General features: G+C 39.7%; 1 protein-coding gene and 2 pseudogenes across 1 annotated transcript; all 3 read left to right on the top strand.

Moving 5' to 3' along the window:
* Positions 1-6,073: 6,073 nt before the first annotated feature.
* LOC121255402 (7-deoxyloganetin glucosyltransferase-like) lies at positions 6,074-8,089 on the top strand. Its single transcript, XM_041155706.1, has 2 exons — positions 6,074-6,624; positions 7,137-8,089. Exons 1-2 carry the CDS (start codon positions 6,111-6,113, stop codon positions 8,075-8,077), a joined length of 1,455 nt encoding a protein of 484 aa, XP_041011640.1. The 5' UTR covers positions 6,074-6,110; the 3' UTR covers positions 8,078-8,089.
* A 614-nt stretch (positions 8,090-8,703) lies between these two features.
* LOC121255403 overlaps positions 8,704-19,193 on the top strand; it is a 28,337-nt pseudogene continuing 17,847 nt past the window's right edge.
* On the top strand, positions 10,217-11,575 carry LOC121255460 (annotated as a pseudogene).

The raw sequence follows: 19,193 nt of genomic DNA, 5'->3' as shown, positions 1-19,193 counted from the left end.
CTCCGGAGAGAACACTTAGGAAGGGTTGGGGTTTCTAGAGAGAATAGAGACTCTTTCTAAAAGCCAAACGGCCTTGTAATATTTAATATTATATATCTACTTAGACGTTAAAGTGTAAACCACGTCGAATAGATGAATCATCCATCATAAATATTTAGTTATAAAAAGATTTTATAAAAATAAACTCATAAATTAATGTGGTTTAATGTGAGTATGTTAAATTTTAAAACTATTTTTATTAGTAAATAGATTTAATGTTTCATATGAAGTTACGTCAATTTGTGGATATTTAATTGATTCAACTAATGCTCTTCGTGCATGCAGCATTGATGTTTAAGAATAGTTCCTTTAGTTTTAGTGTGTGTATATATATATATATATATATATATATTATGCTTAATTTATGAAAAAATTCAGTACAGTCGGTCAATCAAATTTGGCTTCTAACTAAGGCATCAAAATATTTTTTTTCCCTAAGCAAGCAAGTAAACTTCATTAAAATTGAAAAAGATGATACATGATTAGGGGTGGGGATCCCAACAAATACTCCATTACAATAACCATAGTGTAAAAGTGGTAAAAAAAAAAACATATTTTGTTACCAATTTTTTGGTCCCTACCCTTATCCTACAAAGAGGGTTTCGTCTTTAAAGACAGTCTGTTGGTAAGCCACCACTAGAGGTGGTGTAACGGGTGCACTGCAGTCAGTTGTTTTGAGATGTTTTTTTTGAAGAGATTCATAATCCCTTTTTCAAGATCATCGGTTAGAAAAATCGATATCGGAATGATAGATCTGCGACGGAACAAAAGTCTTCACGTGCCTTTATAGTAGTGCATGTGGGCCACGAGTTGGTGGTTTGGACGTGAGGTGAAGCCGATTTGAAAATCAGGAGGTAGGGAATTTGCTGGTACAGCGCGTGAAGGCCACGCGCTAAAACAAGCCATGCGTGAGGACAACGTGTATACTTTTTTAGTGTGGTTCTGCATCGCCCCAGTTGATCGGTGGCTGAGGAGTGGCGTGGTGGGGCGCGTGTCGACTGATGGTGGTCGGAGGGCAATAGATCTGAGAAAAACAAAAACGGTAGAAGGAAGAAGAAAAAAATACTACCATGAAGGCATATTCACAACTAGGTAGCAGAAATGAAAAGGAAAAAGAGAAGAAAATTGAAAGAACCCTCTTCTCCGGCAAAGGCTATCATGATTATAAGGATGAGTTTTTTCTAGAGACGTTACCTTCTCTTTCCAGAGAAAAAAGGAATGATAAATGGCATCAAAATGTATTTATTAAAACCATAATAATAGGTTATTACTGGCTAGGGGCTGGGTTGCACCTTTAAATTTTAGCGCCAGCATGCTTGGTACATACACTTTTTTATATATGTGAATTTATTAAAATATTAACCATGATATATACAAATTAGCGAAGTTCTACACAACCTCATACTGTAGCTCAACCTCCGCACACTAGCTTACGTGTATTTAATTTTTTTTTTTTTTTAAATGAAACATGTGTTTGACCTAAATCTAAATTTTGGCATTTCCCCCACATCCCCCCCACCCCCAACCTCGGTTCTCTTCCGCACAGCTTCATCGCACAACCCGTTGTGTTGCTTCTCATCGCTCGTCTTCCGAACGGCGCTGCTGGGCTGCCGACATTGATCTATTTTGAAAGAAGAGTTTGTGTTTTTCTCTCCATTTCATTTCTATTTACCAGCATCCCATATCTTGTGTGTCTTTTTGTGTTTCTTAGATCTATGACTTGGTGTTTGTTGGATCTGTATTTTTCATCTTTTAATGGTTGCTGATTTTGGATATTTTCTCATCAGAGAATGAGAAAATATGACAAAGACGAGAATGATCGGCTAGAGTCTCAAATGGTGAGAGAGGTATCCTCTATAGTTCTGCAAGCTAATAATTTAGTTTAGTATCTGAGACTTGTTTTGCTTAGATCAGATTAGGTAGTGAGTTCTAACATTTTCAGTTAATGTTAGTGTTTTTATTTATGGGCCTTGCTCTATTTACAAAAGTTTATTGGCTTTGTTCTATACCTTATACATCTATTGGAAGCGATCCGTGAATTTAGTTTTTAGGTTCATTTCTTTAATGAGACTGATTTAGATGGATTGTCATATATGAAGGTTGGACGGAAGTCTCTTGTTGAATTTGTTGAGAGGCAAGCGGCTACTTTTTTTGAACTGTAATTATGTAATTTATTGCTACTTACTGCCTTTTGTGAATTCAGAAAAGAAGTTTTAAGTGAGAAAATGGATAAGAATGCAAATGATTATTCATAAAAGGACTCTGATACCATCTTGTTTGAAAGTATCTAAGAAAAATTGAAAGAATATTGTATAATGATATTTTCAGGATATGCTATGCTTGCCCCATGGAACTCAGCATAGATACTGTTCCCGAGTTTGAGTTGAGCCTTGACCCACTACTTGTGTGTTTGTAAGTGGGTAGTCTCAACCTTTGTGAACTATGGTGAAAGATAGAAGTTGGGCATTTGTTGATGTCAACTATGGTGGAAGCACTAGTTTGTCCTTAACCTAAACTATCATGAATAAATTTTGGATCACATATCCTAAGGATTTCAATATTAAACATTGACCCTGCTTAATCCTAATTTTTTTTTTTTTACTTTTTAATTTTTTGTTGCTTTCCAAATATCCTTAGACTTTTCTGCAATTAGTTTCATCTATTGAAGAACTATATTTTCAATTTATATTGAAGGTTATGGCATAACATATTGAGATCGGCTTTCAGGTCGTTGGGGAATTGTTGATGTTAATGATTGTTGTAATTGTGCTAGATTTTTGGTAATTAACTATACGTTAATTTTCTTCCTAGATTGGGATTCTTGTGAACCTTTAAAAAAAATTTTAAGGCAGGAGCTTCCTTGTATGGTGTAAGTGTTACGTTGACAAACTGTGATATGGTTTGTTCATGGTTTTACAAAGTGGTCATTAGCCAGATTGTGCCACTAGTCAATATAGCTCTAGAATAAACTCTTTGGTTTATCATGTGATGCACTGCTATAAGTTTTTATTGAAGGATTTTTCATTTCTTACAAATAGTGTCTTGGTAAACAAATAGTATTTCTTTGGAAAGAAATGACTTTGTTGCCTTTGTGAATTTACATAGCTGTTAGTGTTATATTAGTGTTACATGGTGTTTTTCCTTTGTTGCTACAAGTACATACAATGAAGGTTCAACATGCAAAGGACACTAGAAGTTGCAAGGAGAATGACTTTTGTAAATAAATTTGAAGTTGAGAAATTTGTATTTGAAGTTGAGAATATGTAGTACTGAAAATGCATCTTTGGTACTGGCAGCAGTAATCTTTTATTGTATCTAAAGTTAGTATTTTGATGTTTGTAGTGCATTGAAACATGGGTAGTAGCTTTTGTAAATGTACAAACGGAGAAAATTCCTGAGAAGCATATAAAATAGTATTGCAATGGCAGAAAACAAGAAAGACACAAGTTCCTGTTGCTTCAAAAAGGGGCAGACATAGATGTGCTTCTTCCGACACTGTGAGTGCAAAAATCATGCAACTCCAAATCTCTAGATTAGCATACACGAAAGTGTTTTTTAGCATTTCCCTACCACATTTCAACTCCAAAAATCACGCCAACTCCAAATCCTCAATAAGCATTTCCCTGCCACATTTCATCCTGCAAACAATGTCGTGGTGGAAAAAATATCCAAGTCACAGAGTTTATAATCTTTTTGAGGGACTTCAAATAAGCTACGAAGTACCAACATAGAAAAATAAATGCAACATAATTGAATGAATAGCAGAAAAGTCAACTTAATATAATAAGCTGTCATAATTATATTCATGGAGAATATATCATATATGTTAGGATCTGATGAATCTATTTACATTTAAAACTAACACGATACATCTACCACCATATGCAATTTCTACAGTCCAAATCAACCGAAAACTATTACAACAGTACTCCATTTTTAAGGAGTATAACATTCTAGAAATGCAAAATCTTCAAGAAAACCATATGTTTACAGAGTGACATTATCCCTACAACAGTGTCAACTACCACCGATTTGAAGATCCTCTACTGAGATGAGGGCTTAGCATGCTTTCTGACAAAAAGCTTCCTATATCTTCTGTGACAACGTTGCTCTTGAAAAAATCAAAATCAATAATCATAAGCAATTTCTTTTTCTCAATTAGAATTGAATAACGGCCTACTTTAAGCTACACTGTTAAGAGAATATTGCAGAAGTAGTATATCCATTGAATACTGATTTCCGGGCCCTTTGATGCTATACAACAAAACACAATCCTTGATCTTTTTTTTTTCTTTTTTTTTTTTTTTTTTTAAATGAGTACATCACATGCCTATTAAACCCTGTAACCATCAAACCAAAGAGTAAACTTGCAATTAAAATTTCTGGATATTATTACTTTTGAATTAAAAAAAAAAAAAAACACAAACTCTCAAAGTCTTTACATTACTCTAAAGCACGTATCTATATCACATTAAAACAGTGTATACATAAATAAATCATTTAAAACATCATTAATCTCTCTTACTTTTGGTAATTTCATTATGATTCAAGAGACTTCTAAAAAAAAATATGACTCAATTATATCTTTGGGATGAAGCAAGTCAACCTCCCTTTAGATTCTACCACAATCCATGAAATTATAAAGCCATCAAAATTTAAGGACTTGTTGATTATCTCCTTGTTATGCTTATTAAAAATCTGGTCTAACCAAGTGACGGGGTGGGGATCAGGTGGAAAACTATTGTCAACTGCTTCCACTAAGATTTAGAGCCAGGTTTTGTATAGTAAACGATTGGCTAACAATATGCTAAAAAAATCAGATTCATTATAATTCTACACATCTACACAACTTAAGCGCAAACAAAAAACTTAGCCAAAATCTACACAACCAAACTTCTGTTATGAACCTTTCCTTACAATACGTATGACTCTATGGAAACTTTTATCAAACACCTTCCCTGTGTGATTTTATTCCATTTCTGAAGCCTTTCCTTACATTTCTCTGGTTTCCTTAATTCACGGCTGCAACTCCATTCAACATCACAACAGAAACAAAAGAAGGTCCACGGCTGCAACTCCATTCAACATCACAACAGAAACAAAAGAAGGTCCATTCCATTCATCCATTCAACACAGCATTCATTCATTACATTCATTGCATTTTCCACATTACAACCATTTCCCAACCAGGCTGATGGGTGATGGGTAATGGGTGCTAGCTGGGCGAGGTGGGTTGAAGGAGAGAGACAGTGCGCGAGAGAGAAGGAGAAGGGTTGAGGGAGAAGAAGAGGGGCGATTTTGCAGTGTTTATACGAAGTGTATAAACTCTTTTACAGAGTGTTTTCGTCAGCAATACCTCTGGTTGGGCGATTTTGCAGAGAAGGGGCGAGGGAGAGAATCGAGTGAGAGAAGAAGAAGGGTTAAGGGAGAAGAGAGGCCTGGGCGGGGGAGTGTCCCCATTTTGCAGAGAAGGTCTGAGAAGAAGAAGGGTTAAGGGAGAAGAGAGGCCTGGGCGGGGGAGTGTCCCCATTTTGCAGAGAAGGTCTGAGAAGAAGAAGGGTTGAGGGAGAAAGTGGTCTGGGCGAGGGAGAGGATCGAGTGGAAGAACCGGTGGAAGGGTACATGCCACGTGTGTGTGTGTGGTGTGTGTTAGTGAACCGGGGGTTGAGTAGATTTTTTCTACAAATTAATTGAAGTACTACTGGTGGACTTTCTAATTTCAGCAAGAAGAGCTCCTCGATCTCTAATTAGAGAGGGCCATTAATAGTAGCAAAAAAATAAGGAAAAAAGAGGTAGAGCTTCATTAATTTGTCGAGTAAATTACAAGTCTAGAAAACATTGGTCCCCATGCTTGATAGTTGATCAGGCCGGTAGGCAAGGTTTTTCTATATGCAATAAAATCATGATGGTGAAGATTGCGCACATGTAAGGGAGAGGCGGGTTAGGAGCGAATCGAGCGATCGCGTACACGATTATACTACTACGTTTGGATACCGATAGTATCTCAAATATTATAAATATACATTAATATCTTGTTCTGCCTATTGAGAGAGAGAGAGAGAGAGAGAGAGATGAGTTCTGTGGAGGAGAAGCCTCATGCTGTTTGCATTCCATACCCAGCTCAAGGCCATGTTAATCCGATGCTCAAACTAGCAAAAGTCCTTCACCACAGAGGCCTCCACATAACTTTTATCCACACTGAGTTCAATCACAGACGCTTGCTCAAGGCCAGAGGTCCCGGTTCCTTGGACGGCTTGCCAGACTTTCGCTTTGAAACCATCCCCGATGGTTTGCCTCCCTCCGATGATGACGCAACCCAAGACATCCCATCACTGTGTGACTCTGTCACAAAGAATTTCATGGTCCTCTTTCGAAATCTACTTGCGAAACTTAATGATACCGTCTCCTCGAATGTTCCCCCGGTGAGCTGCATAGTTAGTGATTTGAGCATGCATTTCGCCAATAACGTTGCTGAAGAACTGGGAATCCCTGTCCTTCTGTTGTGGCCTGCGAGTGCCTGTGCCTTTTTAGGCTTTGCACATACCCGCCCTCTAATCGAAAGTGGTCTACCTATACCACTCAAAGGTACGATATATTCCTTGGTCCTATTAATTGTTACTAGAAATATTAACCTCACTTAAAAATATTAGCGGGGGTTTCTTGTTTACCATCACGAATACATTGTGAACTATATTAAAAAGAAAAAATAAAAGTTCTATATGGAATTAAGCCTTACACCATACATTCACATAATCAATAAGTGATTTATTATTTTTGTTCTACTATCTTAATGTTTAAATATGTATATGTTTAAAAAAAAAAGATAAAAATGACAAATCACGTATTGATTATGTTGAGGTGTGTGGTGTAAGGTTTCTTTATAACATTTCTCTATTAAAAAATTAATATTGTAACATTTTTTGGTAGATAAGATGTTTCCACTTAGGCCCTTAGGCGTTCTTTATACGAATGTTTTACATAGGTTGAAATGTATAGGCTAGACGAGATGTTTACATTTCGTAAAAAGTTTTAATTAATTACACGTGATTAATCTTCAATGAACTATATTTTAATTTTTTTGAATGAAAATCTTGCAGATGAGAACCATCTTCCAAACGGGTACATGGAGACTATAATTGATTGGATTCCTGGGATGAAAAATATTCGTATCAAGGATCTCCACAGCTTTCTATTCACATCAGATCCGAAAGGTATCATCCTGAACTTTATTTTGGAGATGGTAGAGAAAGCTTCGAAAGCTTCTGCCATAGTTGTGAACACTTTTGATGCATTGGAGCATGAAGGATTGGATGCTCTTTCCTCCTTGTTTCCTCCTGTTTACGCCATTGGCCCTCTTCATTTGCTTCTCAGTCAGATTTCACAAAACAATTCAAAGTTGAATAATATCGATTCCAATCTTTGGAAAAATGAAGTTGATTGTCTCGAATGGCTCAATTCCAAGGAACCCAACTCGGTTATTTACGTGAATTTCGGCAGCATCACAGTCCTAACCCAACCACAAATGGTCGAGTTTGCTTGCGGACTCGCTAACAGCAAGAAAGCTTTCTTGTGGGTGATTAGGCCTGACATGGTGAAGGGTGACTCAGTGATTGTACCCCACGAGTTTTTACGTGAAGCCAAAGATAGAGGTATTGTGGTAAGTTGGTGCCCACAAGAGGATGTGCTAAGCCACCCATCAATCGGAGGATTCTTGACCCATTGCGGATGGAACTCAATGATTGAAAGCATGTGTGCAGAAGTGCCTATGCTCTGCTGGCCATTCTTTGCCGACCAACAGACAAACTGTAGGCTCGCTTGCGTTGAATGGGGCATTGGCATGGAGATCGATTATAATGTGAAAAGAGATGAGGTGGAGAAGCTTGTGAGAGAGTTGATGGAGGGAGAGAAGGGTAAGGAGATGAGGAAACATGCCATGAAGTGGAAGAAAATGGCAGAGGAAGCAGTTGGTATAGATGGCTCTTCAAACTTAAATCTCGACAAAGTGGTCAAGGAGGTGCTGCTGCAGTTAAATCCATAGATTTATATTTATATTTGTTGAATCTTTTCTTTAAGATTATCTTTACTCTATCTACGTACGTACAATTAATGCCCTTGGAGATATTGATCGACTACTACCAAAAAGACTATCCCAAGATTGGGCTTAATTGATACGTAATTAAGGCAACTTATAAAGTAAAAATTATACACATGCACTGACGGACAAATAAAACAGCCTTTTTATATGTGTGAATTTATTAAAATATTAACCATGCATGATATATACAAATTAATTGAAGTATTGGTCGACTTTCTAATTTCAGCAAAAAGAGCTCCTCGATCTCTGAGAGAGGGCTATTAATATTAGCAAAAAATTAAGGAAAAAAGAGGTAGAGCTTCGTTAATTTGTTGAGTATATTACAGTCTAAAAAACATTGGAACCCGTGCTTGATCAGGCCGGTATGTAAGGTCTTTCTATATACTATAAAATCATGATGATGAAGGTTACACGCACCAGTAAGGGAAAGGCGGGTTAGGATCGAGCGATCGCGTACACGAGTCATGTGAATGGAGAAAAAAGTACGTCCAGGCTTCCTCTATATACATTAATTTCTGTCGGTGTCACTGTATGCAGAGCCCTCGCTATACATATACATGATTAATATATTGTTCTGCCTATTGATTGAGAGAGAGAGATGAGTTCTGTGGAGGAGAAGCCTCATGCTGTTTGCATCCCACACCCAGCTCAAGGCCATGTTAATCCGATGCTCAAACTAGCAAAAGTCCTTCACCACAGAGGCTTCCACATAACTTTTATCAACACCGAGTTCATTCACAGACGCTTGCTCCATGCCAGAAGTCCCGATTCCTTGGACGGCTTGCCGGACTTTTGCTTTGAAACCATCCCCGATGGTTTGCCTCCCTCTGAGCTGACGCAAACCAAGACATCCCATCACTGTGTGACTCTATCACAAAGAATTTCATGGTCCTCTTTCGCAATCTACTTGCGAAACTTAATGATACTCTCTCCTTGAATGTTCCCCCGGTGAGCTGCATAGTTAGTGATTTGAGCATGCATTTCGCCAATAACGTTGCTGAAGAACTGGGAATCCCTGTCCTTCTGTTGTGGCCTGCGAGTGCCTGTGCCTTTTTTGGCTTTGCACATGCCCGCCGTCTAGTCGAAAGTGGTCTACTTATACCACTCAAAGGTACGATATATTCCTTGGTCCTATTAATTGTTACTTCTTCCCGATCTTTCTTTTATCCAACATCTTCATATGCACTTCTATTTACGATCGAATCTCAAAATCATGGACGGGAGATTTAATGCAAGCTCAAGTTTAAATGTGTTAAAATATATAATAAATAATAAAAATCTATTTTTTCTTATCATTTTAAATTTTTAGAATAAATGGTGATTTCACGTGGCAGTATCCGATCAAAGGTTTTAAATTCAAACTCTGACTCTGCATTCTATTCCATTTAATTAAATATTTTACGTATTGGATTACTCATTAAGAGAGAGTCAGATTCAGATGTAAGGGGAGTTGTGATTTCACAAAATGGAAAGCCCACAATCAAATTTATTGGAAATTATATTATTATGAAAAGTGTTTTAAGTCTTTAAAAAAAATTATTAAAGAAAGTTTAATATCTGACTTGGAATATTATACCACATCATATCTACTTTATAATAAAAAATATTTATAATCCAACTTACAATATTAAATCATCTCAATTTATAAGTTTTCTTTTATAAAATATTTTTTAGACCAAATATTTATCATATGTTACAAAACATTCTGATCACAATGTTACAGACATAAAAATGTTTAAAGCCATAAAAAATTGTACAATATTAATTAAGTCATTACCTTTTACTTTTCATAAAATAGAATTATTAACCTCACTTAAAAACATTAGCGGGGTTTTTTTGTTTACCATCACGAATACATTGATAGAAAAAATAAAAGTTCTATATGGAATTAAGCCTTACACCATACATCCGTTGATTAAGTGATTTGTCATTTTTTTTTCTTCTATCTTAATGCTTAAATATGTGTGTGTTTAAATAAAAAGACATAAATGACAAATCACATATTAGTTAGATTGATGTGTGTGGTATAAGGTTTCTTTGTAGTATTTCTCTATTAAAAAGTTAAAATTGCAATATTTTTTTATAGATAAGATGTTTCCACTTAGGTCGTTAGGCGTTCTTTATACAAATGTTCCACTTAGGTTCAAACTTATAGGCTAGACGAGATGTTTAAATTTCGTATAAAGTTTTAATTAATTACACGTGATTAATCTTCAATGAACTATATTTTAAAATTTTTGAATGAAAATCATGCAGATGAGATTCATCTTCCAAATGGGTACATGGACACTACAATTGACTGGATTCTCGAGATGAAAAATATTCGCATCAAGGATCTCCACAGCTTTCTATTCACATCAGATCCGAAAGGTATCGTGCTGAACTTTATTTTGGAGATGGTAGAGAAAGCTTCGAAAGCTTCCGCCATAGTTGTGAACACTTTTGATGCATTGGAGCATGAGGGATTGGATGCTCTTTCCTCCTTGTTTCCTCCTGTTTACTATGTTGGCCCTCTTCATTTGCTTCTAAGTCAGATTCCACAAAACAATTCAAAGTTGAATAATATTGGTTCCAATCTTTGGAAAAAGGAAGTTGATTGTCTCGAATGGCTCAATTCCAGGAACCCAACTCGGTTATTTACGTGAATTTCGGTAGAACCACAGTCCTAACCCCAACACAAATGGTTGATTTGCTTGCGAACTTCCTAACAGCAAGAAAGCCTTCATGTAGGTGATTAGGCCTGACATGGTGAAGGGTGACTCAGTGATTGCACCCCATGAGTTTTTAAGTGAAACCAAAGATAGAGGTATTGTGGTAAGTTGGTGCCCACAAGAGCATGTTCTAAGCCACCCATCAATTGGAGGATTCTTGACCCATTGCAAATGGAACTCGATGATTGAAAGCATGTGCGCAGGAGTGCCTGTTCTCTGATGGCCGTTCTTTGGTGACCAGTAGACAAACTGTAGGTTCGCGTATGTTGAATTGGGCATTGGCATGGAGATCGATTGTAATGTAAAAAGAGATGAAGTGGAGAAGCTTGTGAGAGAGTTGATGGAGGGAGAGAAGAGTAAGGAGATGAGAAAACATGCCATGAAGTGGAAGAAAATGGTAGAGGAAGCAGTTGGTATAGATGGCTCTTCAAACTTAAATCTCGACAAAGTGGTCAAGGAGGTGCTGCTGCAGTTGAATCCGTAGATTTTTATTTATGAAAAATTTGTTGAATCTTTTTTTAAGATTATCTTTACTTTATCTACGTACGTACAATTAATGCCCTTGGAGATATTGATCAACTACTTCCAAAAAGACTATCCCAACATTGGGCTTAATTGATTGTTAATTAAGACCCGAGTCAAGGACATTGAAAAGCTCCCCCGTCTTCGAATATTGTATCCACAATGTCTATGTATGAGATTTAATAATTTGATACGTAATTAAGGGAACTTATAAAGTTAAAATTATACACATGTGACGACGCATACATACACATACACATACACATGCACAACATTACTCATATTATATATACATGCATCTACGGTACGGCCACTTCAACAGTACTGGTAGGTTTGCCATTTAATAATGTTTTGCTTATTATATATATATAGTTTCTTTTTCTAGGTAAGTTTAGTATTTTACTATTTTATAGATAAACTAAAGGATTATAAGATACAAGTTTTAGTGGGGTGGAAGTCCCCTACAATCATTCCAAAACTAACAGATACATCACATAAAAAGAAAAAAAAAAGGATTTGGAGCCAATTAATTGGCTCTCACCCATGTTCCACCAGAGGATGCCGCTTGAAACGGTTTTTGTATAGTATGATAAAGCAAACTATATTACTGCAACTAAAAGTAGCAGTAAAGGGAGGTGTGATATATTTTGTTAGTTTGGACTAGCTGGAATAGATTGTCATGCCCATTTCCACTTGATTCTGGGTTCAGAAAAGCGGCAACATAGGATAGCAGCCCGAAATAAAGTCGAGTCGCTGGCGGAGGACCAACACAGGCGTGTAGGTCATGCGGCGCTGCCGTAGGAGTGAAAACAGAGGTTCAGATCCAGAGGATCCAAAGCCTCAGATGTCGGGGAGGTCGCATGTGTCATCAGGAGCAGCTCCAGGACACAGTGGCGCGTGGTTGTTGCGCACGGCATGAGTTGCACATGCGACGAACGTGCCACTTGAAGATCCTTCCACGAACTTGAAGATCGGCGACTGGAGATGTAGAAAAGGCGGTGCGTGTTGGTCGAAGAACATCGAAAGGCAAGAGATCAGCTTGTTTCAACGCTGTGGAGAAAAACCAAAAAACCAAAAACAAAAAAACTTGATAAAACAGGAAATGGAAGATGTAACACCCCATATTTTAGTGTATTTTTACTGAATGATTATTTTTTATTGTTCAAAAATTTATCCTCTTATTTTAAAATTGGTTGGATTTTTAGTAAGTTTATTTCTATGATTTTAATTTGGTGAAGATTATTTTTTATGTGCTTTCCAAATATTTATTTATTGTTATGCATTTAAATTGCTTTTAATATTTAAATTAATTACCGTGGGATTTAATTATTTCAATTTGACTTTACCATTACGTTTAAATTATTTTATTTAACTTGTGGTTTTAAAATCATCTCCGTTGGATCATTTTTGTGACCCAAGTTATGAGGATTGGACCTCATTTCTTTTCCCTCCATTTTTCTTTCCTTCCTTTTTCTTTTCTTTCTTTTCTTTTTCTTCTTTATTTTTCTCCTTCCCGCGCAACTCCCTCTCCCTCCCTCTCTCTCCGTCCGTTCTTCCTCTCCCCCAGCCCGCCGCCGTCGCGCTGCCGTGCGCGACACCCCCGGCCGACCAGCTCCCCCTCCCTCCGGCGACCTCACCTCCCAAATCTCAGCCCCTACCTCGCCGCCGGTAGCCCACACGCACCCCACGAAGCCGCGGGCCACCTTCACGCCAGCGCCGCCGTGAGCCGGCGGTGGCCTTCACCGCCCAGCCCGCTAGCTTCCCCAGCCGCCGGCGACCTTACCCCACCAACCTCACCTCCATCCGTGCCGCCGTTAACCACCAGTAGCCCTTCGAAGCCGCGGCACTCTTTCCGCCGTTGCGCCGCCGTCGCACCGCCATTGGCCACCATCTTCCTACCACTTCATCCCCGACCTCTTGGCAACCCATTGGACCCAACCCCAGCTCCGATCCGTCACCGGTGAAGCCCCACCAAGCCCATTTCCGATTTGGGCATTTTGGTCTTCTACCGCCCATTCCGCCGCCACCCACGGCAAACCACCACCACCATTGGCTTCACCGACCTCTCTAGGCCCTACCCTACCATTTTTGGTCTTCGTTTGTCCTCGTTGAAAAGTGGGTATCTGTGACCCACGGCCACAGCATATTTTACACTGTGGTGTTGCTCAGACATCACCACTTGCAGCTTCGTGATCCTTCGAAAATTGTTATATTGCACTGTAAGTATTTTCCTTAAAGAACTTTCGTGATTTAAATATATTTTTGCACTAACACATATTATCTGTGAATTGGTTTGTTTTACCGGACTGAGTCCGAGGAGTTTCGGGGGTCGGATGGATTGTGGACGGAGTTGTGTGTTTGTTTGCATTGTGAATTGTGGTTGTTGGTTGTTGGTTATGGCTTGTTCATGTACATCGCATATTGCATGCATGATCATGTTTGTAAAGAAAACTGGGTTTTCGCATGATTGCATACATGTTCATGTGTTTATTGGAATTGGATTCTCATGTGAGGAAAAGAGACTGTAGGGATGGTGGTAAGCAGGGATGGTGGTTGTATCCCGCCTGTGATTCCCGCCTACAGTGCTCTGTTAAGTATTCATTGTGTGTAAAGGAACTGTAGGGATGGTGGTAAGCAGGGATGGTGGTAGAGTCCCGCCTGTGATTCCCGCCTACGGTGCACGCGATAGGGATGGTGGTAAGCAGGGATGGTGGTTGTGTCCCGCCTGTGATTCCTGCCTACGGTGCACGCGGTAGGGATGGTGGTAAGCAGGGACGGTGGTAGAGTCCCGCCTGCGATTCCCGCCTACAGTGTCCGATAAATGGATTGTTTGTGTGAATCATTTTATGGGAAAATGTTTTACGGATATTTTGGGCCAAAATGAGATTTTTGGCGTGTGTTGGAAATAATCATTTTTCTGGAAAAAAATGGTATTTTATGGCTAAATGTATTTTGCTATATTGTTGGTTGCATTAATGTATTTTTATCCTGAGAGTTGTTTGGTTTATACTTACCTGTGGTACCATTTTATGGTATCGCAGATTTTGATGCAGATGATGATGACAAGCCTTAGCTTGGCTCCATTGGAGGAGTGATCTGGGATTGCTCCTGTTTAGTGAGTTATGTTTTTATCAATTTATGTATTTACCTTTTGTATTATATTTGGGATGACTGTATATTTTTAAAGATAAATTGTGTTGAATATTTGTATTTAAATTTCTGGTACTTAGTTGACTTATTTATATTATCCGCTGCGACTTTTATTGTGCACCTTTGTATGTTGCACACACTTGAGCACATTTCGTTGGGATGCGTGACCGTGTTGTCACCATCCTGACGTCACGATTCCCTTGTTTTTGTACGTGGGAGTCGGGGCGTCACAGAAGAAAGTTGCTACGCCTGGCTAGTGGAGGAGGTGGGTGGAGCCAAAGCTCCAGCCCCCTCCTCCCAGTGAACTGGCTAGAATCGCGAAGAACGGCTGAGAGGATTTTGTCGCTTGGGAGAGAGAGCTTTTGGGAGAGAGAATGTGTGTCTTGGAGAGGTTTCATAGTAAAAGTGTTGAAAAAGCAGTGGTTCTACCAATCACTACACCTAGAGGGGGGGTGAATAGGTGTATTCCAATTTTGATCGTCTTTTCAATATTAGAAACAAATAAACAGTTAATCAATGGATACAAACAATTAACACAATGATTTTGGTCACGAAGTGGAAACTCATTTGAAGAACTTCTTCAAATTCTAAAACCACTCCGGGTGTAAGGCACCACCTAAAATCCACTATAGAAAAAGTTTATTACAACCAATTTAGAGACACTCACAAAACCTTTGTAGTTCCTAAACCTGGCTTGCAACATCACGAATGACCCACTCGATCTCTACACGCATGTAATGTCGGAACTCCGACCTTCTATAGCTTTCCACGAGAACCTCTCGATCTCTGCATCACAGCAGCTCCGGAAACCTTCCGGCCAACAACACGTCCATTTCAATGGACTTTGAATGAGATTTTATCTTGAGTGTGGTGTGGTGGATATGTGTTTGGCTAAGAGAGATTCACAAGGTGAGGAATAGGTTTCTCTCTTTGGCTTTTGAAACACTTAGGGTTCTTCTCTCTTTTTCCACACCTTAGAACAGAAATGATCTGTTCTATTTATAGTTCAAGCAAGTCACGGCGCTCAAAACATGAATCTTTAGGTTGTCTTGAACATTGGCTCGAGCGAAGTGTCGAGCGAATGTCGAGCGCACGTTATCTTCCTGAAACCGCTCGAGCAAGGTGTCGAGCGAAGGTCAAGCGAAGGTCTCTGGATGAGTTCAGCTCGCGCGCACCATCGAGCGCACATCGAGCGAACCATTCTGGATGAGTTACGCTCGAGCGCTAAGTCGAGCGCACATCGAGCGAGCCACTCTGGATGAGTTCCGCTCGAGCGCTGGGTCGAGCGCACATCGAGCGAGCCACTCTGGATGAGTTCCGCTCGAGCGCTGGGTCGAGCGCACATCGAGCGAGTCACTCTGGATGGGTTCTGCTCGAGCGTTACGTCAAGCTCACCTCGAGCGAACCACTCTGCCTGGGGTTCCGCTCGAGCGCTTAGTCGAGCGCCCATCGAGCGAACCACTCTGCCTGGGTTCCGCTCGAGCGATTAGTCAAGCGCACATCGAGCGAACCACTCTGCCTGGTTCCGCTCGAGCGCCAGGTCGAGCGCCCATCGAGCGAACCTCTCTGGAAGGTTCCGCTCGAGCGCCAGTCGAGCCATGTTGAGCACACTTCAATCTTTTTCATGAACACACTTGTTACAACTCAACTTTACATAGGTTTTCACAAGAATATGCCAATTAACTCATTTTTCCCTCAACAATCTCCCCCTTTGGCATTTCTGTGACAAAACCTCTAACCTATACATAGGACCTAATCCTAACACACCCAAATCAGGATTCCCATTTTTCAGGCAAAAAGTCTTGAGCACATTGAGATATTTCTGCAAACACTTAGCAAACGGTTAAACGTACCAATAACGATATGCAAGAAATAATCATAAGCATAAACATCTGTAGCACAGTTTTCAGAAAAGACTTTTCATTAAGACTTAATTCAGACATTGTTTTCAATTTAGACAAACAATATTAGCAAGAGCAGCATGTGATACAAATAAAAATAGCTGCTCCTACATCTTTCTTGCTACTCCCCCTAAATCTCTATACCACTCCCCTTAATCTATACTCCCCCTTTTTGTCACAAACGCCAAGGGTCTCAAGTATCACCATCAGGCTGACTTCCATCATCATCAAAGCGCTCCTCTATATCGTTGAAGCGTTGAGTCACAAGCTGCTGCAGGTTGTTAACTTTAGCATCAAGGCTATCAAACCGTGCATCAAACCGGGCTTCAAGACGGGCAAGATACTCAATGACCCGCTGAAGGCTGGGTTCGGTCAAACCAGGTGCCGAGCTATGAGGCTGTGAGCTTGAAGGCTGAGAGGTCGATGGCTGAGACGTGGATGGCTGGGAGGAGGATGCAGGAGGATGCTCAACATTCAGTGGGTGAGGGGTAATGTGAGCACGACTCAGCTGCATGGTCCTACGCCCAATAGGAGCCTTAAGAGGAACTCTAGGCTCATTAGGAAGAAGCATAACAGCTTGAGAGAGGGCTATCCTAGTGATTAGGCAGGCGAGAGGCAAGCCAGTCCGTAATTTCGGGGAATTAAATGCCTCAAGCATAACCCGACAGAGATGACTCCCCAGATCAATGGAGACATCATTGATCAATGCATACAAAAAAATGGCGCGGTCAGGACCGACATCACTTTGATGACCAGTAGGATATAGGTTTGTAAGGACTATCCTACTGAGAATGAGAAACTCGGGTGTAAAACGTGAGGTGAGAATGGGTGATTTACCATCCCAACTCGAAAATGGACCGATTAAACATTCAACAATGACAGTCGGACTGGGAGGAGAAGTCCGTGTATATGGATATGTGGGGTTTGCCACTCGCGGGGCATTTAGCAACTCCGCAACCATGCCCGGAGTCACCCGGAAGACAATGTTCCGGAGACTGACTTCAAAAGAGCCATCATCAGAGATGGCAGCAATATTGGAGTAAAACTCCTTAACCAACTCCACAGAAGGAGTGGGATGACCAATGGTCAAAGCCAGCCACTGGCGAGACTCAAAAATGCGGGGAATAACAGTCTCAGAAAGCTCACCAAGGAGAACTTCCCGCTCGACAATAGGAGAACGGGTAGAAAAATTTTGAGTGTAAAGTTCTCTTGCACGAGGATTGCGGAAATGTGCTTGAGCGGGGGCTGGAGGATTTTGGCGTGAACGAACTCTTCGAGACATGACAGAAGCTGGACAAAATCAGTGACCGTTAGACAAGGCTAAAGGTAATGTGAAATGCCCAATGCTTGATGAATGCACATGCCTAATTTTGAACCAAGCCAAACTTAGGTAAAAAAAAATTTTTAAAACAAGTCATGAATGTTGTCAAAAACCATTTTAAAATGCACAATGCACATGCCCAAAAACACAATTGAACAACCCATTTGGCATTTTGAGCACTTCAAGTGCAACTAAGCCAATGTTGGGTTTTAAACCCAATGGAGGTCCCAAGCCTCAATGCCAAACACTATCCCTACACTTAGAATAGACAAAAATGACCATGGGAACAAGGCAATACCAAAGCATGATGAAAATAGGAAATCAAACTTCATTGAAGCAATTCATCGAGCACTTGGAGTGCATCCAAGTACACACAAAATGAAAAACCCCTTGGGGGTTCTAAGAACCTCCTAAATACAAAGAGAATAGGAATGGACAACCAAGAGGTCCATTCAAACACCAAACAAACCAACCAATGTGTGACATTTCGGAATCCCCAAATCTAAAGCCCTAATTTCCGAAATGTATATGCATGGAGATGTATGTTGTAAAATGAAAAAAAATGTCCAAAAATGATTGAGAAGAGGGAGAAATAAGAGACTTACCGTGATTGAAGCAAGATTTTGGGAGAAAAAGAAGGAAACCACACGGAGAGAAGAGGAGAGGTTATCGCACGGCTGGGGAGAGGAAACGGTGCAGGGGGGGGAATACGGGCTGGGGAAAAAGAAAAGGGAGGGGGCGGTTTTAAAACACGTTCGCTCGAGCGGAGTTTAAGTTCGCTCGAGCGGATGACCAGAAATTCCTCTTTTCTTGCAGAAAGTCAGTGTGATCCAACTATTAATGAAGTTAATTTTTAAATCATTCACACACACATCAAATGTAGAAAGGCATCATGTCCTTATAAAACACGCAGGTAATAGACACAAAGTATCACAAGTAATAAAGACAGCCGTGTTAACAAATTCCTTGCTTACTCAAGAAATTTCAACCAAAGGTGTGAGTGGGGTTGGGCTGTACAAGAAACCACAAGTGTTTGAGAAACTCTTCCAAGATGCAGAAAGTCAAACCCAATGCTGCTAGAACCTAGATGCTTCTGTTTGATTATCTGTATCAATGTTAAGATACTTGTTTACCCTTTTTTTTTTTTTTTTTTTTTTTTTTATAAATATATATATGCAACAACAGCCCTTTTTTTCTTTTCAATGACATACAATATCATCTTCTTTTCTTTTTCTTTGCACAAGGGAACAATAATGAGGTTGTCTAGCCCGTGGTCAATTCTGTGTGTAGGTAGAGTTTCCTAACACTTTTGATTGCCTCCCCAAAAACTCACGGTGGTGAAACGTCGATTGATTAAGCATGGAGTGAAGTGTGTGAAGCTAGTCACAGATTACAACTGATACTCACGTTTCAAACCTTTGTAAGCCATAGAAATATGATACAATTCTCAAAAG

Source organism: Juglans microcarpa x Juglans regia, chromosome 3D (assembly GCF_004785595.1).
Source record: "Juglans microcarpa x Juglans regia isolate MS1-56 chromosome 3D, Jm3101_v1.0, whole genome shotgun sequence".
Taxonomy (NCBI): Eukaryota; Viridiplantae; Streptophyta; class Magnoliopsida; order Fagales; family Juglandaceae; genus Juglans; species Juglans microcarpa x Juglans regia.
This window is presented reverse-complemented; position numbering and strand designations above follow the sequence as displayed.